This window comes from Balaenoptera borealis (assembly GCF_965194805.1).
Source record: "Balaenoptera borealis genome assembly, chromosome: X".
Classification (NCBI taxonomy): Eukaryota; Metazoa; Chordata; class Mammalia; order Artiodactyla; family Balaenopteridae; genus Balaenoptera; species Balaenoptera borealis.
The window spans coordinates 94,813,341-94,839,407 of NC_138881.1; the positions used below are offsets into that span (position 1 = coordinate 94,813,341).

General features: G+C 36.4%; 1 protein-coding gene across 1 annotated transcript; it reads right to left on the minus strand.

Annotated features, from left to right (window-relative positions):
- Nucleotides 1–494: 494 nt before the first annotated feature.
- TRPC5 (transient receptor potential cation channel subfamily C member 5) lies at nucleotides 495–25,729 on the minus strand. The gene is made up of 3 exons (XM_082377647.1): nucleotides 19,775–25,729; nucleotides 19,500–19,541; nucleotides 495–18,670 (listed from the first exon to the last, which is right to left on the minus strand). The coding sequence occupies exons 1-3, from the start codon at nucleotides 19,931–19,933 to the stop codon at nucleotides 18,572–18,574; spliced, it is 300 nt and encodes a 99-aa protein (XP_082233773.1). The 5' UTR covers nucleotides 19,934–25,729; the 3' UTR covers nucleotides 495–18,571.
- Nucleotides 25,730–26,067: the final 338 nt, after the last annotated feature.

Here is a 26,067-nt window from a genome sequence, read left to right on the forward strand (position 1 = left end):
TGTATCTCTCCAGGCCTGCCTTGTCTTCAGCTTTCTGTGAGACACATTTTATCAGCCTTTCTGCCTTCTCCCTTCTCTCCCTTTCGTCTACCCGAAGACTACAAGATTTTCTGTATTCATTCAGTTCTCCTCTGAGGGGTAATTAATTCATCATGAATGCTTTGCTCTGTCTCACCTATAAACAGCTATTTTAAATTTTATTTATTTATTTATTTATTTATTTATGGCTGTGTTGGGTCTTCGTTTCTGTGCAAGGGCCTTCTCCAACTGCGGCAAGTGGGGGCCACTCTTCATCGCGGTGCGCGGGCCTCTCACTATCGCGGCCTCTCTTGTTGCGGAGCAGAGGCTCCAGACGCGCAGGCTCAGTAATTGTGGCTCACGGGCCTAGTTGCTCCGCGGCATGTGGGATCCTCCCAGACCAGGGCGAGAACCCGCGTCCCCTGCATTGGCAGGCGGATTCTCAACCACTGCGCCACCAGGGAAGCCCTAAACAGCTATTTTAAAAGTGTTCTTTGGTTGCTACAAAACCTATTTATATTGCCTCCTTTAAAAGTTATTTATGTTTGTGAATCATTCTGTTCTTTCCCACCTTCAGCTATACCCCAGGCAAAAAGAACCAGTTGAGACTCAGGGCTCAAGGTGCTTGAACAGGTGAAAGAACTAGAGTGGAATCCATTGCAAAGAAGATATCCTATCTTCAGTATACTGTTCTCAAGATGATTGATAACAGTGAGTTTCAAATCAGTCAGTGTACTAGTTAAGGCTTCTGCTTCGTAATAGACATGGAACTGGTAGTGTTTCGGTTTTGCATCCTGGATCTTTCCAAGTCCTTGCTCTACAAGTTGGCATCTGACAACTTTAATAAAGAAAGATGGGCAACAGTGCACTGATCTTTCTAACAACCTCTGTATTAATGTTTCAGCTTTTTCTCTGCTAACCTCTTGGGTTCTCAATTTGTGCAGCCTACAGATTGTTTTATGTTTAAAGGTTTATTTTAGTCGAGCTTGAAACATGGAACAACCCCTCTCCAACATTTTTCAAATATGCCAGCATTTCTGAAATGTACATAACTCACAGCAAGTGATTGTCCTATTTCTTCAACTGTCAGTGGTTCACTAATTAGCTTCTAAGCAATGTTTTAGAAGGTTGTAGTCTATCTTGAGAATGTGGGTCTGGAAATTGTGCGGTTTTGAGATAAGTACATTTGCCTTAGGCTTCCAGTTGATTTGTTTATTTTTTAAACTTGTAGGTTGCTGCCTTGCCTTGATTTCCATTACTAATTTAATGCAGTTTAATGAGATGCTTGTTATTAACTTAAAAACCCAAGATCAACCTAATTGTTGTTACCAGTGTTGAAATCAATGGTATGAATGGTCTGTTTAAATCATACAAGTATAGTCCACTTGTTTATGCTTTACAGTCAGACTTCTCTAAGAAATAATCAAGGAGTGAGCCCTGACCCTCCTATTGTTTTGTGAGTTGGGAGGGTGAAGGTAACCTGTACTGCAGCAGAAGTCTGCAGAAGGCAGCTTCTGGGTTAAAAACAAAGTGGTCTTTCTGGTAATTAAAAAAAAAAAAAAAAACCTAAGACTCAACATGTTTAATCAACCTATAGTATAAGCATAGTGGTAGACTTTTTACATATAACCTCTATAGTTGCTGTTGATATTACAAAAGACATCCTGTCTTTTTCTCTGTTGTTATACCCAACTTTCAACCATTGAGAATTGTTGGGGGAAGGAGGATATAAAGGCACTGTGGTTTGTTCTGGACCCTTTACTTTCACCGCCTTCCTGAGATAAATCTGGTTTACACCAAAGGGTAGAAAGCTGGATCATTTCCATAGTGAGGAAAAACAATTAGAATTCATTTTTATGCTGTGTATATTTTTTCTCAAAACTAATTGTGGTTTTCTGCCTTGATTAAGAGCAGATGAAAATATTGAATCTGTTTTACTGTTGAAATTCAAGACTTGTGAATTTAAAACATCTTTCATTTCCTTAGAGCCTATAATCAAGGCATAACCTTTTAATTAGCTTTGGAAGTAAAAGTATAAACAAATCATGATTTTTTGTATGCGAACACCATACATTCAGAACTTAATTCAGACATAAATCTCCATGAATAATGAAATAGTCCATTGGAGAAGGGTAGGGCATGAACTTAATCTAGATTTTTCTAAATCTGGGTCAAATTTTGTCCATTTTATGTGAAACCTCTTTGAGGCCATTTATATTTCCATTTATAATAAAAAGAATTCAGGAGAACTAATACAGCAAAAGGCAACCTCTTGTTTCCCCCATCTTAGCTAGGATGTTAAATTTCAGTTGGAGCAACTTGATTTAGAACGCTTGTCTTCTCTCCTGCCTCAGTCATCAAAGGCAGTTTCAGGGATGTGTGGGGTGCCTGTATGTGGAAAGATGGAGCTTCAGGAAAGGATGGACCTGAGTTTAGGTAACTACCTACTGAGTGACTAAAACTGCTTTAGAATGATAAATCTGGGTATCATCTCAAAATAATCTGGGGGTGGGGTTTATAGATGAAGATAAGCTGCGTGTTTGTAACTGTTGAATAATAACTGTTGAAGATTGAGTTCATTGTGCTATTCCCTCTACTTTTGTGTTTGAAATCTTTCATAATAGTTGAAGAAAAACTACCTTGGTAACTGGCCATCTGGAGAGGTAATGTTTATAAAGTTAGTAAAAGTTCAGGTTTTTAAACATTTTGCCTTGAATCCTGAAAAGAAACAAGATCTTAGAGACACTGTCACATAAGGTTCATAGGTACCCTTGTTAAGATATCTGGGGGTTGGGGGAAGCCTATAGTATAGGCAACTGATTCTTAAAGTCCTATAATTCTCAAGAATATTCACTAGCTACATGTAAAACTAAACTATATTAAACCATGATATTTATTTATAGTTGAAACTAATTGAGGTGAGTGAACCACTTCAGGTTTAACTGCTTCATTGTTTTCTAATAATCACCACCACCACTTTTGAGTTCACTTTTCTCCTTATGGCTGCCAGAGGGGAGCTTGGAAACCAGGAATCCTTTAGTGTTGAAGAGCTTTTTTTTTTTTTTTTTTTGTCTGGTAGGTGGCTCCTGCCACTGGCTAAACCTTTTATGAGAGGGGTGGAGAGTAATTCTACAATATTGAGATTAAACTGAATCAATTCTTATGAATTCAGGCCAGTCAATGAATAAAATGTTAAGATCTATTTTAGCCAAATATTAATAATAGTTATTGATGATTGGTGTTATATAGGTGATCAGTCCCTTCACCTAATGAACTAGCACACCTTTTCTTGCAGATCTTATGGCTTTTTCTAAACTATATAATACAGCTTTTTCAAATCATTTGCAGAATTGTAGAAAAAGAATTCTACCCTAATAGTAGTAGGGTATTAAAGTTCTTGACTTAAAAAAGCTTTTATTTCCTTGCTGGTGTATTAACCAGATCAGGGTAACAATTTTTATCTTGATAAATTTCAGTTATGCAAGATAAGTTCCAGAGATCTGTTCTACAACTTTGTGCCTGTAGATAACAATATTGTACGCTTAAAAATCTCTTGAGGGTAATCTCATGGTAAATATTCTTACCACAATAAAAGAAATAAAAGTTCTACCACATGTATAGTCCCACAGAAAAACAAACTGTTTTATATTCAGTTGCTTTGCTTGCATCAGCAGTTGAACTTTGTTTTAATTTTCTTTCATTCTTTTAGCTCTGCTAAAAGAGCTTCAGCTACTCAAGAAGTTTTCTTCCTCCTAGTTGTTTTGAAGCACGGTATAGATTTGGCTTTTGTTAACCTAGTTCTTTTCTTTTACTCACTGCTTATTTTTTTCCAACATTTTATTATGAAAAATTTTAAACATGAAAGTTGAAATAACTGCAATGTACATCTGTATATCCACTACCTAGATCATATAGTTAACATTTTACTACACTTACCTTTTCACATAACCATCTATAAATCCTATTTTTTGATGATTACAAAGAAAATTGCAGACTTAAATACACTTCACCCCTAAACATCTCAGCATGGATATTGTTAACTAGAGTTCAGTATTTGTTAAAGTTTCTTTTTTAAAGGTTCTTTTCTTTTTGAGGTAAAGTTTACATGTGATGAAATGCACAAATCTTAAGTGTTTGATGCAGTGAATTTTGACAAATCACACATCTGTGAAACCCAAGCCTTTATCAAGATAACATTTTCATCACTCCAGAAAATTCTCTCATGCTTTTCCCAGTCAATCCCTCCTTCCCCGATCCCTGTCCCCTAGGCAAACACTTTCTCTTCTGATTTTTCTCCTATCATAGTTTGTTTTTTAAACTGTATATAAATGAATCAGAGTATGTGCTCCTTTGTGTAAGGCTTCTTTAACATAGGTATTTGGGATTCATCCATGTTGTACGTGTCAATAGTTCTTTTTATTGCTGAGCAGCATTTCACTGTACAAAAATGCCGTTCTCCTGCTTATGGATACCTGAGCCATTTCTAGTTTTTAGATACGCATGAAGCTGCTATGAACATTTTTGTACAAGTCTTCTTACGAGCATTTGTTTTCATTCCTCTTGGAATTACTGGGTCATAGGTTAGGTATATGTTTAGTACGGAAATGAAGGCGATTTTTCCAAAGTGATTGTACCATTTTATACTCCCACCAGCAGTATATGAGAATTCCAGTTGTTTTTCATCCCCGTCAGCATTTGGTGGTATCAGTCTTTTTGATCGTAGCCATTCTGGTGGGTTTGGTAGTAAGTGGTATCTCATTGTGGTTTTAATTTGCATTTCCCTATGATTATGTTTAACACCTTTTCACGTGCTTATTTGCTAGTTGTATATATTTGTTTTTGAAATGTGTTCAAATTGTGTTTTTATTATTGAGTTGTTGGAATTTGCTTATACTGGTTGCACATCTTTTCCAGATATATTACTGCTTTTTTAATTGTTTTACCTAACCAATGTATAAATGTTATACACCCAATCACACTTAAAATAATTAGGCCAGGGCTTCCCTGGTGGTGCAGTGGTTAAGAATCCGCCTGCCAATGTGGGGAACATGGGTTTGAGCCCTGGTCCGGGAAGATCCCACATGCCGCGGAGCAACTAAGCCCGTGTGCCACAACTAGTGAGCCTGCGCTCTAGAGCCCATGAGCTACAACTACTGAGCCCGTGTGCCACAACTACTGAAGCCTGCATGCCTAGAGCCTGTGCTCTGCAACAAGAGAAGCCACCACAATGAGAAGCCCATGCACTGCAACAAAGAGTACCCCTGCTCGCCACAACTAGAGAAAGCCCGCATGCAGCAGCAAAGACCCAACGTGGCCAAAAATAAATTTATTTTTAAAAAAGGCCATATTTTTCACAGAACTAGAACAAAAAATTTCACAAGTTGTATGGGAACACAAAAGACCCCGAATAACCAAAGCAATCTTGAGAACGAAAAATGGAGCTGGGGGAATCAGGCTCCCTGACTTCAGACTATATTACAAAGCTACAGTAATCAAGACAGTTTGGTACTGGCACAAAAACAGAAATATTGATCAATGGAACAGGATAGAAAGCCCAGAGATAAACCCACGCACATATGGTCACCTTATCTTTGATAAAGGAGGCAAGCATATACAGTGGAGAAAAAGCCTCTTCAATAAGTGGTGCTGGGAAAACTGGACAGGTACATGTAAAAGTATGAAATTAGAAAACTCCCTAACACCATACACAAAAATAAACTCAAAATGGATTAAAGACCTAAGTGTAAGGCCAGACACTATCGAACTCTTAGAGGAAAACATAGGCAGAACACTCTATGACATAAATCACAGCAAGATCCTTTTTGACCCACCTAGAGAAATGGAAATAAAAACAGAAATAAACAAATGGGATCTAATAAAACTTCAAAGCTTTTGCACAGCAAAGGAAAACATAAGACCAAAAGACAACCCTCAGAATGGGAGAAAATATTTGCAAATGAAGCAACTGACAAAGGATTAATCTCCAAAATTTACAAGCAGCTCATGCACCTAAATATCAAAAAAACAAATAACCCAATCCAAAAATGGGCAGAAGACTTAAACAGACCTTTCTCCAAAGAAGATATACAGATTGCCAACAAACACATGAAAGGATGCTCAACATCGCTAATCATTAGAGAAATGCAAATCCAAACTGCAGTGAGGTATCACCTCACACCAGTCAGAATGGCCATCATCAAAAAATCTCCAAACAATAAATGCTGGAGAGGGTGTGGAGAAAAGGGAACCCTCTTGCACTGTTGGTGGGAATGTAAATTGATACAGCCACTATGGAGAACAGTATGGAGGTTCCTTAAAAAACTAAAAATAGATTTACCATATGATCCAGCAATCCCACTACTGGGCATATACCCGTAGAAAACCATAATTCAAAACGAGTCATGTACCACAGTGTTCATTGCAGCTCTATTTACAATAGCCAGGACATGGAAGCAACCTAAGTGTCCATCAACAGATGAATGGATAAAGAAGATGTGGCACATATATACAATGGAATATTCCTCAGCCATAAAAAGAAACGAAATTGAGTTATTTGTAGTGATGTGGATGGACCTAGAGACTGTCATACAGAGTGAAGGAAGTCAGAGAAAAACAAATACCGTATGCTAACATATATATGGAATCTAAGAAAAAAAAATGGTCATGAAGAACCTAGGGGCAAGGCGGGAATAAAGACAGAGACCTACTAGAGAATGGACTTGAGGATATGGGGAGGGGGAAGTGTAAGCTGTGACAAAGTGAGAGAGAGTGGCATGGACATATATACACTACCAAACGTAAAATATAGATAGCTAGTGGGAAGCAGCCGCATAGCACAGGGAGATCAGCTCGGTGCTTTGTGACCACCTAGAGGGGTGGGATAGGGAGGGTGGGAGGGAGGGAGATGCAAGAGGGAAGAGATATGGGAACATATGTATATGTATAACTGATTCACTTTGTTATAAAGCAAAAACTAACACACCCTTGTAAAGCAATTATACTCCAATAAAGATGTAAAAAAAAAAAAATAAACATGACTTTAAAAATAAAAAAAAATTAAAAAAAATAAGGCCAGGACTTGCAACTGAGTTATTTGGCTGAAAGTGAAGCTGTTCTGGTATGCCAACCAGTGTTCTGGTGGCCTAAAAGTTAATTAGTAAAATAAAAGACAAAACTTCAGGAATGTGAATTAATTAGGGGAAAGTTAATTGCTGGAAAGTCCATGACTACAGAAAAAACTTTAAAAGAAATGTCAACTGATAACTTCAGAAAATATTACCCAAATGTACTCAGATTATACTAGCTGAATAATGACCAGCTTAACCTCAATTTATGTCTTCTCACTGACCCACAGATTGAAACTGCTCTGTACGACATGTATCATTCTTTGGATACTCAGAAGTTTTCAGGATAAGGCCAGTAAGGTTTGTCAGTGTTGTACGCCATAGCTTTATAGCTGTATTGGTCCCTTCATGTCATCATCTCAAAGTTCTTTATGAATGCTTATTCAATTTTCTCAATATTTAATACAGCTTTGTTTAATGGGAGATATAAAAGAATGATAGTAATAATGTTTATGCTCAGTCATGAACTTTTCAAAATATATTGGACTGTGGAGGTCTCCCTTCACTGTGTCTGCTGGTTAAATGATAGTGTAAAATCCACTGTTGTTCACAAATAGATGGCTATAAATGATTATGTTGGAAAAGGGAGGAACAAACACCTTAAATCTGAGCAGCCATACATTTTGGAGGAAAAAAGTAAATGCTTTATTTTTGTTTATACTGAAGCTAAAAACACACAAAATCATTTTATTGTACAAGATTCTTTTTAACACATTTAAGGATGACAGTAACTTTGCACTTCCTACAGAAAATATTTAAATAAAAGTAATAGTTACTCAAGGAGGCTTTAGCTTTTAAAATAGTAGTCTGCAAAGCCAAATGCCATTTACACAAACACATTTGGAATTTTCCCTTTTCGTGATTAAGCTCGGGAGATACAATTTTAACCTTAAGTTCAATGCATACGTTTTCTGTATGGTGATGTGTGATTGGGGCCTCCAACTAGGCTAAGAAAGTGAATTAAACACTGCCTGTGTTTTCTAAAAGTATTCTTTATCTTCTAGGAAATGTTGGCTCCAAACTACATTCATTGTTCTGAATAGGTAGAAATTCTTCATCCTCAATTTCAACCTGTTTTTGAGACATCTTGAATCCTGTGCAGAGTTTAAATAGTGATACTTTCTTGAATCCTACCACTGGTATGCATTCCTATGTTATAAGAAACAGATGAATTAAAATGCTTTCACTTGAGAAGGATGTTTATCCCTATCTGAACTGAAATGTCCTTGAGAAGGTCTTTGTCTTTATAGTTGAAATAAGAGAACATATGGGTTTACTTGTACTATGTTAGAAGAGTAATTTGAACAGTTAAAAAATTTTAAGTTAATTTATCAAATTGGGTTGCCTTTAACATTAAGAAAACTACAGACTAATGTGTTAACCCTTTGGGTTTAGAGGTTTCCTCATGAGCTCCCACAACATTTATTTTAGTGCCATTGGTTCCAATGAATCCTACTAGACACTCAAGAATTCTGACTGCTTCTCCTGCCTAAGTATACTAAGCACAGTCATCACTCTGCTTATTGGACTACAGGATACATTGCTTTGGTTATTTAAACTGATTGCTTAATATATGTTGTAAAAGGAAGTCCTATAAGATGTGACCAAAAATGGATGAATCTGTACTTCAAATAATATGACCGGATCTTATACAGGAACTACCTAGTGTGAACATGTGATTTTCAAATGACCTGAAAATTCAGTTGGCTGTTGCCATCCTCCCATTAGAGTCGCCTCCTACTTATGTTACCAGAGCTCCTCCTGAATCCAAAACCCTCCCCTCAATTTCCTGGGAAGGCCGGAGCTTTTCCTTACTGCCCTTTCTTCCTGCTAACAGTCTAGTTGTCAGAGCCTCTGTATTATAAAGTGTGATTTCTTATGGATCAAATAAGCCTTGGGAAGCCAATACTGAGTTTATTTACAACATAAGCCATTGGAAGTTGGAATGTGTTTTACTGTTTAAACACAAATATTTCAAGGGTTAAGTCATTATGGTTGTTCCCAAATCAGTGGAGATTCTATATCTAAATATGGTGTTCTTTAATGTTTCCTCCCTGGGGGGCTATAAACTTATTCCAATAAGACTGCCACTGTTCCAAGCATGTTTGAAGCTATAATAGATTCCAGACTTGAAAGAGGGACAAGGCCTCGTGTGGGGGTGATGGAAATTTTTGTATCTTGATTTTGGTGATGGTCCTAGGGGTGTATACAACTGTGAAGACTCACTGAATTGTACACTTTAAATGGGTGCAGGTAGTTGTACACAAATTATTCCTCAAAGTTGATAAGGAAAAAACTAGATTCTGAAGAGCAGTTTCAGGTCACTTCACAAACCCCACAAGAAACTGTCTTGGTATTTTATAATTGTGCCTATCAAGGTGCCTATTGTGTGATAGCACTTGAAAAATATTTTTTTACCAGAAAAAGTAGAACTCAGCTTGATTGCCCAGATTTTTACCAAATATGGATCTAAAATTAGTTTTGACTGTTTCTAAGAATTTAATCTGACAAGATTATGATTTTCTACCACTGAGGGTATTAAGAGGTGGTATTGTGGATTTTGAAGACCCTCCCAAAAGCAGAAGTCCACAATGATTTGAGTAATGTCAGCATTCGAAAATGGGTGCAGCTTAAGGTGACTGCTTTGAAGAACAACATTAATTTGGGCACATTAATTCTGCCATGTTTATGAAAATATCAGTCTCATTTTATAATCTCACTTTATATGTTCATTGTAAATTTTTGAGGCTAAAGTATGATATCAGATATAGAATCTAGCATTCTTCCATACTACCCTCTCCCACTTTTACCTTTTATTTCTCTTTTCTGTAGAGTTTTGGCAAATTCATTTTATTTCTTAGATAAAATTTGGGGAAATCAGCCCTTCCAGTAATTGGTCATAAGTGCATATTTATAAAAGCCAGTCAGTGATATTGCACAATTTAAAATGTAACCTTACTATGAGTCTGATGTGTTGAATTTAGGAATACAGTGATCCCAAGGTGAGAATGTGCTATGATCTGAAATTCAACCGAAATATAACTCAACCTTTGAAAAATGATTTACAGTTCGTTCAGGCTAGTCTTCATATACTGTTGCACTTCTGGATTTTGTTGAGGGAGAAATGATGATGTTACTGTTTTAATCCAGAAACTACATGTTTTAAAAAAAATCAGGGAACGCCACCTCAATTTGGTTATCTAAAAAGTTTGACAGTATGGTGATTTAGCCCTACATTTTAAAGTGCTTATCCATACTAGTCCTTACTTTGAAAGCTTTTCCGTTTGCCTCTTTACCACACCATCTAAGTACCTCAAGCACTCCCCACAAAAATCCAAAGCCTCTTTTTTGTCTTGTCATCCAAGGCTCAGTTTTAAGGGTTGTATAAGACCAGAGAACTGTCAAGAGGGTTTCTAGGTTGGCAGGCAATCGGTCGCAATGAGTATTGTGGGGTATATTGAACATTGTGGCAAAAGACACAATGGCCAAGCCCAGCTTAACTGTACTTGCAACTGGTTGGCTACCATAGGCCAAAATAAAAGGCACACTGCCACCAAGGGTGATGTCTTAGTATGTGTATGTGCATGTGTTGAAGTGCAGCTCCTGGGATGTTAGGTTGCTCTGGAACCTGCTCATAGATAAAGTCAAAAGGCAAAATACTCTGCACGTTGTTGAAAATGGCATTCACACTGCAGGCCATTATTTCTTCATTTAGTCTTCTGTGGTTCTATCAAGTCATTTGGCATTGTAAAGAAGGCTTTTCTTTTTGCGGGTGAGGTTTGAGGTTAGGGCAGATGTGTGCCACAGTTATGGATTTATGAAGGTTGATTACGATGATCAAAAGTTGCAGGCTCTTTTTGTTATTATAGAAATTGCCTTTCATTTGTGTAGTAATGGGAAGTTTCTACAGAGCTGTCACAACTTTCACATCAGATAAGCTTTTGGCATAAGGGCATTCCACTTAATTTTATATTTAAACATTAATAATTCTTAATATGTACATGTCTCTCAAGTACCACAAACACTGATGGTATATCTTTAGGAGAAGACCACAACTCAGATCCAATAAACTAACAAGTAGTATTGACATATATACACTACCAAATGTAAAATAGATAGCTAGTGGGAAGCAGCAGCTTGGTGCTTTGTGACCACCTAGAGGGATGGGATAGGGAGGGTGGGAGGGAGACGCAAGAGGGAGGGGATATGGGGATATATGTATACATATAGCTGATTCACTTTGTTATACAGCAGAAACTAACACAACATTGTAAAGCAATTATACTCTGATGTAGATGTTAAAAAAAAAAAGATACAAGTCCACTCTAGAGCTTAAAAATACTACCCTAGCCAGCTGCCTGTATCATTCCAGCAATCAACTCCTTTGTTTCTTAATAAACATTCCATTTCTTAAGGCTCTCAAAACCGCCTACCAGCACCTTCTTCTCTGGACCACCATGCAGCATATAGATGAAAATCCTAGGCCACATATCAACATATGAATAGTAATACCTCAAGTATGCAGTAAATCTGAAGTATACAGACTTACTTAATTCACCAAAAATATATATTTTTATTTTTACAGGTAGGTTCTTTTTTCTGACCTACAAGCTTTATTTATTCTTTAAACCAGAAACCCCAAATCCTGAGAGCTCTCAATATTAACACTTGTACTGCAGTGGATGCTGCTTTGGCAGTTCATTTTAGCAATTCCTCATCACATCTCAGGAAGTTTCTTTCCATTGAAGTTCTTCCTGCTCCCCCTCCCTTCAAAATGATTTAGTAATTACCAAAAGGGATGAAAGGCCAAGCCAGAGCAATCAAATGCTATTAAGTTTCATTGCATGTGTGTGTGTGCATAGACAAGGTTCTCACTTTTACAAACATCCCCAAAACAGTGCAAGCCAAAAACGCACATCTGTTGGAAAAAGTGATGGAAAGGGTCATTGGAAATACAGTAGAAATAGCATTTCTCTATACTAAAGTAATGCTCACACTGAATTGGGGTACTCGGTTCCCAATGGCTAGTTCTACACCAACAAAGTGGATATTTGGAACAATTATCTAGATAAAGCAAGCCAAAGAATCTAAAATACGCACAGGTTTGAGGCAAAGCCACAGGGTTCGGGAATGGAGGGAGCTGATAAGTAGGTATGAAGAGTTTATTTTAAATGATCCAAACAATTACATCCACTTACGTTGGCTATGTCTATACATGCAATCTATTAACACTGTTTTGAAAATGTGATTACCAAAATAATACCAGTTTTTCTTGTGTACTTTTAAACAGGAAAGAATGTCTGCCTAACTTCAAGTACTTTTCACCTGATGGTTGAACAAACCAAGGCCTGGGCCACTTAAACTGTTAGTTAAAACACCACTTGAGTCTTACCCACAAGGCAATATGAACGTCAAATGGTTATTTATATTATCTGGCTAAGGTATCGACTCATATTTTTCAGTGAAGTCCCCAATGAAATTTGCAGAGGAGGTTTTACACTGCCATAATAACTATAAAGTTCTTATTGAAAAAGTATTTGTTCATTATTTAAGTCATTCAAAACGTAGAGGCTGTAGGGTGTGTGTGTGTGTGTGTGTGTGTGTGTGTGTGTGGGGGGGGGGGTCTTTAATCAAATTGCAGACAGATGTTTAGATGTTTTGGACTTAGCTGAAATGCCCTAAATCAGGTCAGAGTGGAATGAAAAATTACTATGAGAGGCAGAAAGAATCAGAAAATTTCCAGTATTCCCATGTAAGTGGACAGAAGTATAACCTGGAGATTTCTATGCCTATAAAATTTGGCATCTTCCAAAAATGGTGATTTTGAATCATTTCTTTTTCTTTGTACTTCACTGGATTTAAAGCTAGAAGTGGAGGACATACTTCAACAATGGCCATTTCTGAATATAATTCAGACATTTTCTTTGTATTCGATAATATTTTTACTCTTACTAATTATCAGGGAGACTTTAATGTAATTATGATGGAATCAAACAAATAAAATAGGTGTCCAGAAATGATAAGAAATTCACCTGTAATGGAGGTGAACCATGGTATAGATACTTAGACAAAAAGTAAATGATTCTTGTACCATTTATAATTGTATTTGACTTTGGAATACATTTTTAACTTTACATATAAATATGTCAGTCTGAAATTTGTGGAGTTCGTGGCATTTTGGGCGAATGAACAAAAAGGTATCTATAGTGGCCAATCCATTTCCACATCTCCTATGTATAACATATAATATGTGTGCTTAATAATGTCTTGTTTCTATAATCTAGAAGATTTGGGTTTATTGACTGGCTCTGTGACCTTGAGCAAGTCATTATCCTTCTCTGGACCTCTTTTCTTTTTTTTTTTTTTTTGTATATGTAAAATAAGACGTTAGAATTGAGTAGATCCTCACTAAGTTTCTCTTTTAGCTCTTATGTTTATAAATTTACTCTCAAGTTGGCTTATACCTTCTCTGGGGTCAGAGAACATACTTAAACATTTGATTTGAAATATCTTTCTTGATAGTAGCTGATCCAGAGGTTTGAGAGGTGAACACAAATCTCCTTCCCTTCCTACTTTGTACTAGAGTTAGAGTTAATAAAAATGTTGGTGTCACCATCACGGAAGTTAGGACAATAGCTGATTAGCTTTAACAGCTGACTGGCTTCAATGCCCAACATAGCTAGGCCTCAACACAGCTAGTGAAATCTTAAGCCCAAGTCATAAAGACAGTAACCCTGAGAAGATCTGAAAAGGAATGTACTGCCCATGAAGTATGACACTGGTTTCTTTCAGTAGTAGAGATTGGCTATTATGATTTACACATATTCTCTCTTTAGAACATAACTGAGATAAGAGTGTATTTTGGACCATGGCTCTATCTCTGGCTACCCTTGTTTTCCAACAAATTGATAAAGTAACTGCTGGAACAATGAAACCTAGGTCATCACAAGTACATGCATTTGTGAGAAAGACATACTTTTTTTTTTTTTGATGAAATAGGGCCATGTATTGGTTTCTGGTGCCATCAATATGAGTTAGGAATGTAGCCCAGGTGCTATTTATTATTCAAAGTGAATTTGACAGTTGAGAAAGTTGACTCTGTAACTTTAGAAACCTTCCTTCTGGAAAGTAACCTGTTACTGATGTCAGGGCCACTTATGATAGTTCCACTTAGAGAAGCAGGAGAGAAGTTGGATTTGAGTAAATGATCACTTTGGGTATGATCAAGGAATTATTCTGTGATAATGTCTTACCAAATGGATCTTGATGCAGCTTGTTCTCTTGATCACTTTTTCCTGGATCTGAGCTTTGTTCTTCAACACCTCCTCTTGTTTCCCCATCATCCCCAGTTTGTGTCTTTTTCATGTAGAATATTTTGTTAGTCACCAAAGTTAGGGCTAGAATGGGAATCAATTCAAATAACAGAAACTACACTGTCAAAAACTATTTTGGAAGCATATTTGCATTGTTTGAGAATGCTTCATTTCACTTAATTTTGCCAGAAAGTATACACATGAATCTAGATGGTTTCCTATTACTGTTGGCATTTATTGAATACAAGAACAGGGTGACAACTAATTAACTTTCTTACTTTTTTGAGCTACCCATTAATTTAATGACCAGGACCCAGACCTCGGGCTATTTCAGGTCATGTGTTATTGTGTAAGTTGGGGATACGTTTGTGCTAACATTGGTAAAAACCGCCCTTGTTTAGCAGGTAATCAGTTGATGGTTACTGGATCTAACATGGTGACCATATGCATCATGGGCTTCATTTTTTAACATTTACCTGTGTGTTCTGATGAGGTGCTCCTAGGCTGTGGAAAATAATTTGTTTTGATGTATAATGCAGTTTTCTTTGAAGACAGTAGAATTTGGATCATGTCTATAGTTCCATGAATTCACTAGGGTTGTTATGTTATATATCTAACATGAGTTTACACACGCAATTCCACTGCCCCCACTGAACGTTAAAACTGCACCTTGAATCAAGTTATCTAGACCTAAAATTGTTTTTGTTGTTGTTGTTGTTTTATCAGAAAGCAATTAATTAAAATGAAGGTGCTATTTTCAGATTCTGACACCTCAACAAGATGTCATTTTTCTGTTAAAAAAATATTTTCAAATCCAGGCTTTTATCTTAGAAATGCTTTTGATAGCAGTGATGATTAAAACTATCAACAGTAGATAGGACCCTATAAATATACCAGCTAACTATTTTTTCTTGCCAATGTATGAGATGTAGTGACTGTTGATTAGAGTACAGTAGAAGTTTTTAAAAAACAGTACACATCCTAAATACTAATCTCGATGCTATCAAATTTTAAAATGTAGTAAGCTAACTGAAATACACAAACACAGGAAAGGAATTCACTAACTTATTAGATATGACATATACTATGGGGTAAATATTCATTGGCATACATTAGGAAACTCACAAATCTTTAAGAAACAAAAAATTCAACAGCCCCCATGATAAGGAGAAGTTGTAGTATTTAAAAGCAAAAACAACACGAAGTCCACTTATACCTAGAAACCACAAGCTGACAATTCTTTGGAGTCTATTCAGTTTCCCTTTGATGCTGTTCATTGAACCAGAATGGGCAGCATGGAGCACTGAAGGGCAACAAAGATAGGCAAGGTAGTTTGCCTTATCTGATAGCTGGTGGGGACTGCTGAGCACAGCCCTCAGCCCTGTGGGGAAATGGTGTGAGATCCTGAGGAAGGTCAGGAATCTGTTGCGGCAGCGACAGTAGCAAAGTGGCACCTGGAGCTTCAAGGAAGCAAGGGTAAGAAAAGCAAAGCCAAAGGGTTAAGCACCCGACTGCACCTCTGCTGATTAGGGGCAAACACCCCTTCAGTTGGTTTTGAAATGGACTTAGTGTTTGTAGGTATAAAAAGGCAAATAATAGTAATAATAATAACAGGAACAAAAAATGAAGAATGTGGCTATAAAAGATGGTGAAAACAATAGGAGTTTCACTCTCCTGTCTAGTGGGGGGGCAGTGAGGGAATCATATTCTATGTCACCTCTGAGAGCAAAGAAATGAGAAATTTTCTGAGTTCCAGTACAGGTGGTACCGGCTTGACTTAGAGCCGAGTTGTAACTTGTTCTTCCTGTCCGTCACCCCATTTGTGCATGAGCAGGTCACAAGCCTCTCCCCAAGTTTCAAATACATCCTCTGAGGAGTCTAAAAGTTGAGAATTCGAGGAGCAGATGCTGGATGCGCAGTGAAGAGAGCTGGAACAGGCGAGAGGGCATTCACTGCTCTGTGCAGCGCCCCGGGCTTCGCCTGATTCTACCTCACTGAGGTTAATTTCACTCTGAGAACAGGACTCTGCTTTCCCTTTCTCCATCTGAGAATATTTGATGTCCTGCCACATATAGTGCGGCTGAACGATTCCATCAGAAATTGTGTACATCGGCTCTGAACTGGGTTCAGACATATGACCATTAAACTTGGAGAATAGGAGACCCAGTTTCTTGAGAGAGGGACCCATGAAGGAGCGTTTGCTTGATGACTCAGCTTTTGACTTCCCTTGGGCACCACCAACTCTTGGCATGGTCCTGATGAGAGGTGGCCCATGGCAGGCTTTTTTCTTGCAGCCTAAATTGAAAGAGACACTCTTGGATTTGGCCCGAGCCCCGCCACTGCCATCATTGGTATCATCTCTCTGAGAGAGTTCAGTGCTGCTAGTGGAAAAACTTCTCCTTTGGTGCTTCCTGTTTCCCAAGAGGTCAAGCACTTCATATCGAAAGCTGGAAATGTCCTGCTTTAATTCCTAGGGCAAGAGAGAAGACACGTTATGTTAAGAAGCTTGGTCTTTAGTTCAAAATAGGCACATTGGGTATCCTTCGGAATGTTCCAGGTTTTGCCTCACCGCAAATCACAAGGTACATGAACTACCAGAAAAATCTCACATTATTCCAGCACAAGAAAAACATATTAACAATGCTGTGGGCAGAGCTGGCCATTGGGGAAAAAAATGTGCAATTGGTAAAGTTGATTTCAGAACCTCCCTATCAGGAGCATGCCAACAGGCTGAAGTGTTAACCAACAATGAAGGTATTAGAGTAGGGCTCTCATTGGAATCTGCATAGAAAAGTACTACTGAAGAGGAAAAAGCTTTTAGGACTCTCAGGAATAAAACTAGGGAAGTGGAATGTCAGGAGATGGGACTGCTGTTTTGGGCCAGGGGACCTTGTTTATTCAAGTGCCTGCGAAATGTCTTCTATCGCTAACTGGCTGCCTAGATACTAGATCGCGCTTTTAAAAACCATCTTTGAAAAGCTTATATCTGATCATGTCGTTCTCTTGCTTAACACTTTTTAGTAACTTGTCGCTGACCTTAGGAAAAAGGAAAAATGCCATACCACAGACTACAAGGTTTTTCAAGGTCTGGTACATGTCGATCTCTCCCATTTCATTCCTTCCTGCTCTTTCCCCAGGCTTTTTACTGTCCACCTGTATGGACATATCCTCTCTTGCCTCTGGGCCTTTGCATGTGCTGTTTTCTCTGTCTGGAACACTCTTCTCCCCAACTCTCCTTTATCTGTCTCCTCCTTCAAACCTCAGCTTAAACATGGCTTCCTCTGGAAAGCCTGCCTCGAATCCCCAAGTCCCAGTTGGGTGTCCCCCCATTTCTATGTCTCTACAGCACCCTGTGTTGATCCTGTTAGAATACTCAGTCATTCGCCTCTATTATTATTGTGTGTGACTCCACGAGAGAGTAGGGGCTGGTTATATCTTGCTCATGACTGTGCCCCAGCACCTAGCAGAGTGCTTGGTGTATAGCAGGCCCTCAATTGATGAGTTATGTCTGTGGATTAGGATAACAGCCTTCTTATGTTCCTTAGAAAATATATACGTGTTCTAGGATAGGGTTTCTCAACCAATTGACATGTTGAGTGTGGTAATTCTTTGTTGTAGGGAGCTGTCCTGTGCATTGAAGGATTTTTAGCAACAACCCTGGTCTCTACTCACTAGATGCCAATAACATCCCAATGTGACAGCCAAAAATGTGTAATGGTAGGGTTTCATAAATGTTAGATTTAATAATAGACTTTTTGTCTTTATCTTATATCTTTTAAAGAAGGCCTTTAAATCTCTAGGCATCTTTCCTTCGCTATCTTTCTTCTCATCACACACCCATGCCATATCAGTTAAAGCACTAAATTCCCATACTGAGAAAAACCCAGAATATTAAAAGAATGCATATTTTTATTATTCATAAAGCTGATTGTGGTGTGACAGACATTGGTAAAATCTATCCATCTACTGGATGACAGACTATTCTAAGAGAATAAGAATTGTAGCTGGTTTTGCTGTATTATAGGCTGTTGAAATTCCATCACCAGAAACCTCAAACACTGTGAAGATTAAATGATGCTTAAGAAATGTGAAATGAAGAATTAAACCACTTTATGATCAAATTACCTTAAAATTTTCTTCTGTTAGTCCCTCATTTGTTTTGGAATTTCTTATCATAGCTGCCACATATCTTTTGACTAAATTCCTGATAACTTCCTGGAATTTAAACAAAAACATGAAGAAGCATTCAGTTTCCTTCTTGGACTCTCAGTAAAATAAGAAACATACACAGGAAATAAAATACGCTTAGACTGTCTCTGCATTGGAAAATCCTCACAGGATCCAGGCATTTTCTACAAAACCCCCCAGTTAAGTCCATTGGCTAAATGAAGAATTTATTATGTGTCCAAATTTGGTGGCAGAGTGGCCCAGTGAGATCAAATTTACCCGAAAGGAAAATTTTCCACCCAAGCATAAGGTAAACACGGATACACATTCATGGAATAATGAGAGCAGAATAATCCTTGAATGGTCACAGTCAATATCCTTTCCGTTCAGGCTAGATTAAACTTGAACCTTCCTAGTAAGATGAGAGTTTTTCTTCCTTTTATAAAGTTGAGAAAGTCATTCTTCAGTGTCACAGAGTCTGATGATTTCAATGTCCACTAATTACATAATCAAGATACTTTTTCTTAGAGGCAATCTATACTTCTCCTTTACAGGGATGGCCTCTTTTAACTTAGCCTCTGGGAATGGTATACACATGGTCACCCTGCTTTGTGTTAGTAATAGTGATGATGATAGCTACCACTTAATGCAACATGTCAGGCACTGTGCCAGGACACACACACACACACACACACACACACACACACACAAAACCATACATACATACTCACCACTCAGTTCTCACAACTACAGTTTAAGTTTTATCATCCTTATTTTACAGACGAGGAAACTGAGGATCAGTGAGGGTAAGTGATTTGTCCAAGTTCACACAACTGACCAAGAACTATTGTGCTTAGTCCCTGTGAAGAAACTTTACCTGGTAATGTTGATTCTGTATCAGGCTGTCAGCATGGCGCTCCTGTCATTGAAAACGGACAGAGAGGTTACATCAGCAGCCTCCCAGCAGCCCATCCACTCGAATATATTTCTAAACATTAGGACTGGAACATGACAGAAGCTACTGCCTGACAAACCCCCAAAGCATCTGTAGGTTGGAGTAGTTTTAAGATGTTCAAGATAGGGAATGTTGCAAAGGAGGGAAAGGAGAAAACAGTTGTGTTTACAAAGAAACATAATTTTTAAAAGCCTTACTGTGAAGCTTCTCAAGTTGTGCCTTCTCCGTCTACCATCAGGGTCTCTTTGGGGGCAGAAGGTGTTGTTGAACCAGTTACCAAGGTATAGAAATGACTTGGGGCTGGGGATGATGTTGAAAGGAGGTGGCAAGGTGCCGCCTTCATCGAAGTAACTCATCCAGAGCTTCGTCCTTGCAAACTTCCACTCAATATCTGCATGATCCTATGAAAGAGAGAAGTTCAGTGATTTGGGATGGGAAAATGCAAAATGCACCCCTGACTCATTCTCAAAGTTCTACTTGCTTCTACAGAGGGCAATCTGTCAGTAGCTATGAAAATTCAAATTACACTTACCTTACGACCCAGTAATCCTACAATTAGAAATTTATCTTATCGATATACTTGCAAAAAGAGGTATGCGCAGGGCTGTTCGCTAGCACTGCAGCTTGTAAGAGCAAAACAACTGGCAACAACCTAAATATCCAACAGTGGGAGACTGCTTAAATAAATGATGTCACATCCACAAAATGGCTTATAATCAAACTATTAAAAATATAGTAGCTCTATCAACATTTTATATGTAGAAACACATATCGTATAATGCATTTGTCCATATATTTATAAGACCTCTAAGTGAAAAAAGCAACATAAAGAGCAATATATATTGTGTAAAATGATCCCCTTTATCCAACTGAAAACCCCTTTATATTACATGCTTACATGTTCTAGACAGGTACACACTAAATTGGGAACAGCCAAAAAAGAAAAAAAAAAAAGAAAATAGTAAATAATAAACTTAGTACATAAATAAAAAATAAATAAATAAATAAATTGTCAATAGTAGTTATTTTTAAGGAGTAGGATTGGTGTGGAGAGACTTTATGTTTTTTAAAAAAATCAACATTATTGAGGTATGATTTACACAGAGTAAAATTCATCTAAGTGTTCAATGAGTTTTGATGAGTGTATATACCTGTGTAAGCACTGTCATAATTAAGACATGCACACACACACACACACACACACACACACACACACACACACACACACACACACACACAGAGGCATACATTTCTAGGAGTTTTAAGACCTGGAAGGACTAATGTAATCACCACCACAATCAGGATACACAACAGTTCCATCAACCCCCCAAATTCCCTAATGTTGCCCCTTTGTAATCAAACTCTCTTGAACCCCCCTGGCAACCACTGCTCCATTCTCCATTCCTTTAGTTTACTTTTTCCAAAATGTCATATAAATGGAATCATACGGTAGGTAACCTTCTGGGACTGGCTTATTTCACTCAGCATTAATATCTTCGAGATTCATCTGGTTTTGTATGTATCGATAATCTATTCCCTTTTATTGCTGAGTAGTTTTTTGTTGTGTGGATGTACCACAGTTTACTTATTCATTCACCCATTAAAGAACATTTGGGTTGTTTCCAGTTTTTAATAACTGTGAATAAAACTACTGTGAACATTCATGTACAGGTCTTTCTGTGAACATAAGTTTAACTCCCCTGGCTTAAATATCTAGGAGTGATATTGCTGGATCATGAAGTAAGTGTACATTTAACTTTATAATAAACTGCCAAACTGTTTTCCAGAGTGGCTATACCATCTTTCATTCTCACCACTTGCTCTGTATCCTTCTTAGCATTTGTCAAGTTTTTTAAAGTTTAACTATTCTAACAGATTAAGTAGTGGTATCTCATTATGGTTTTAATTTGCATTTCCCAAATTGGAACGAAGTTGAGCATCTTTTCATATGCTTATGTGCTATATAGATATCCTCTGTGGTGAGGTGTCTGTTCAGATCCTTTGCCCATTTTTATTGGGTACTTTGCTTGCTTACAGGTGGATTTAGATAGTTTTAAAATATATTCTGGATACTAGCTCTTTGTCAGGAATGTAAATTGCAAATGTGTTCTCTCAGTTTGCGTGTTATCTTTTCATTTACTTAATGGTGTCTTTCATAGAGCAAAGTGTTTTAATTTCAGTGAAGTCAAATTTATCAAATTTTTAATGGATTATGCTTTTGGTATTACGTCTAAGAACTCTTTACCTAACCCGAGGTCATGAAGATTTCTCTTATGGTTTCCTCTACAAGTTTTATAGTTGTAAGATTTGCATTTAGCTCTATGATCAACTTTGAGTTCATTTTTGCTTAAGGGGTGAAGTTTACATTGAGGGTTTTTTGTTTGTTTGTTTGTTTTGCCTGTGGGTATCCATTTGCCATTTGCTGAAAAGGCTATTGTTCTTCCACTGAGTTGCTTTTGCACCTTTGGCAATCAGTTGGGCATGCTGGGACTACTGTCCATCCACATTCAAAAGAATGAAGTTGGACTCCTACCTCATACCACATACAAAATTCAACTCAAAATGAATCATAGAACTAAATTTAATAGATAAAAACTATAAAACTTTAAGAATAAAATTTAGGAGTAAATCCTTATGACCTTGGGTAAAACAATGGTTTCTTAGAGATGACACCAAAAGCCACGGAATAAAAGGAAAAAAATTGGCAAATTGGACTTAATCAAAGTTAAAAACTTTGTACTTCAAAGGACACCATGAAGAAAATGAAGAGAAAACCCACAGAATAAGAGAAAGTAATTAAATATCATATGTCTGATAAGAGACTTGTGCCTTTATAAAAAACAATTATAATTCAACAATAAAAATACAAATAAACCAATTTAAAAATGGGCAAAGCACTTGAATAGACATTTCCAGAAAGAAGACATACAAATGACCAACAAGCACATGAAAAGATGCCCAACATCATTGGTCATTAGGTATACTCAAATCAAAACCACAATGAGATACCATTTTATACCTGCTAGGATAGATATAATAATTTTAAAAAGACAAATAATAACCAGTGTAGGTGAGGATCTGTAGATCCACACACTGCTGGTGGGAATGTGAAATGGTGCAGCTACTTTGGAAAACAATACGGCAATTCCTCCAATGGTTAAACATAGAGTTACCATATGACCCAGCAATTTCACTCCTTGCTACATATCCAAGGGAAATGAAAACACATTCTACACAAAGACTTGTACACAAATGTTCAGCAGCATTATTCATAACAGCCAAAGAGTACAAACAACCCAAATATTCATCAACTGATAAAAGGGTAACCAAAATGTGGTACATTATTATTATTATCCAGCCTTAGAAAGGAATGAAGTATTGATACATACCACAACATGGATGAACCTTGAAAACCTTATGCTGAGTGAAAGCATATTTATTCTGCTGAGTCTTCTAATCCATGAACACAGTATGTCATTTCTTTCATCCGTGTTTTGTAGTTTTTACTGTGTAAGTCCTATAATGATTTGTTAAGCTTATACCTAAGTATTACATTTTCTTTGCAACAATTTAAAATGGTACTGTCTTTTAAAATTTCTTTCCAATTGTTTATTGTTAGTATATGGTTGATTTTTGTGTATTGACCTTGTAGTCTGTGGCCTTGCTAAATTCATTTTTTTATTCTATAAAGTTTTTAATAGATTCTTTAGGGTTTTCTTTATACAGAATCATGAGATAGATTTATTCTTCCTTTCCAATCTGTATGGCTTTAATGTTTTTCCTTCCCTTATTACATTGTCTAGGCTCTCCAGTACAATGTGGAATAGAAGTACTGAAAGCAGATATACATTTTTAACTGATCTTAGAAAGTCTTCAATCTTTCAACATTTAGTCAGCTGTAGGTTCTGTGGTTCAGGTTGTGCAAGTTACATTCTTTCCAAGTTTGCCAAGACATTTTTTAAAAACAATCGTAAATGTATGTTGAAGTTTGTCAAACACTTTTTCTGCATCAATTGATATGATCATAGGGTTTTTCTTGTTTTGACTATTAATATAATGGATTACTTTGCATTCCTGGGATAAATCCCATTTGGTTATGGTATGTTATACATTGCTGGATTCAATATGCTAATGCTGTGTTGAGGATTTCCATGTCTATGTTCATGAAAGATATTGGTCTATAGTTTTTAATTTTCTGTACTGTTTTTTCTGGTTTGGGTATCAATATAATATATTATATATGTAATGTATTTATATATAATTAAAATTAATTTTACCAGTTTCTCTTCACTATATTTTAATGTGGCTACTAGAAAATGTAACATATGTGGCACATATTTGTGACTTGCATAAAATTTTTATTGTACAGAACTGCCCTAGACTAAAGGTGTATTTAGTCCTGCCAAACAAAGCTTAAAAGCAAGCCTCAGTGGGATCAAACTATTTCCAGAATAAAGCTCAAGAATATTTAAAACAATACAAAAATAGCCAGCACCCAATAAGGTAAAATTCACAATGTCTGGTATCCAATAAAAATTTATCAAAAATGCCAAGAAACAGGAAAATATGATACATAATGAGGAGAAAAAAAAATCTATCAAACAGAACCAGGTACAAATCAGTTGTATTCTATATAGCAGCAATAAACAATGAGGAAATATTAATTTCAAAACAGTTTCATTTAAAATATAAAATCCTTAGGAATAAGTATGACAAAAATATACATGTTTTTTAACACTGAAAACTGTGAAAGATTACTGAGATAAATTAAAGAAGACTTAAATAAATATAGAGATACGGCATATTCATGAATTGGAAGACTAAATATAGTTAGGATGGCAATTCTTTCCAAATTGATTTAGAGATTCAATACAATTTCAGTCAAATCTCAGTGGGCATTTTTGAAGAAATTGACAAGCTGCTTCTCAAATTTATATATAAATACAAAAGAGGTAAAATAGTTAATTTTGAAAAAGAACAAATTGGCATTGAAGATCAATGGAACAAAACAAGACAGTCCAGAAATAAATGCATGCATATGCATATATGCAATTGACTTTCAAGAAAGGTGTCAAGGCAATTCAACTTGGAAAGGATAATCTTTTCTTTTCAACAAATTGTCTTGGAATAGTTGGACTTCCACAAGAAGAAAAGAAAAAAGAACCTTGATCCTTACTTCACACAAATACAAAAGTTAACTCAAAATGAGTCATGACTTAAATATGGAGAGCTAAATCTATAAATAATTTACTAATAAACAATTTACTATGTTTTTTTCTTTCTTTCTGCTTGCTTTGAATTTAGTTTGCTGTTCTTTTTCTAGTTTCATAAAGGTGGAATTTTAAGTTATTGATTTGAAATCTTATTTCCTTTTTAACATAAGATTTACAATTATAAATGTTTCTGAGGAAACCTGGCATATACTGTACTCTCCCTTTCATTCATCTCAAAGCATTTTCTAACTTCCCTTGTGATTTCTTCTTTGAACTAGTGGTTATTTTGCAGTGTCTTCTCTACTATCCATTTATGTGTGAATTTCTGAAATTTTATTTTGTTTTTGATATCTAATTTAATTTCATTATATTCCCAAGTATGTTTGCAGAACATACTTTTTATTATTTCAATCCTTTAAAAAATTTAGGGGGGCTTATTTTATGAGCTAACATATAATCTATCCTGGAGAATATTCCATGTGCAGTTCAGAAGAACATATATCCTGCTGTTGTTGTATGGCATGTTCTATAGATAGATGTCCATTAGGTCTAGTTGGCTTATAGTGTTGTCCAAGTACTCTATTACCTTTTTGGTCATTTGTCTAGTTCTGTCCGTTACTGAAAGTGGGGTAATAAATTCTTCAACTGTTATTGTTAAATTTCTATTTCTCCCTTCAGTTCTGTCAGTTTTTGCTTCATGTATTTTTCAGCTCTGTAGATAGGTGGAAATGTGTTAATAATTGTTAAATCTTCATGATAGATTCACCTTTTTATAGTTATAAAATGTCCTCTGTTTTCTCTAGTAACAAATTTTGTCTTAAATTCTATTTTGTCTGATAATTATTATAGCCACTTAGCTCTCTTTTGGTTACTGTTTGCATCATATATCTTTTCCCACTCTTACTTACATTCTCTTTGTATCTTTGAATCTAAAATGTGTCTCTTGTAGACAGCATATAGTTAGAACATGTGTGTTTCTTATACAGAGTCTGGCAATCTCTGCCTTTTAACTGGTTTGCTTAATCTAGTTACATTTAAAGTAATTACTGATAAAGTAAGATTTACATCTGCCATTTTGCCATTTTCTATATGTTGCATGTCTTTTTTGTTCCTCTATTCCTCCATTATTGATTTCTTTTGTGTTAAATAGATATTTTCTAATATACCTTTTAATTCTCTTGTTTCATTTACTATATTAAAAATTATTTTCTTAGTGCTTGGCCCAGGGACTACAATTAACATCTTAAAATACAATCTACTTTGGATTAATACTAACC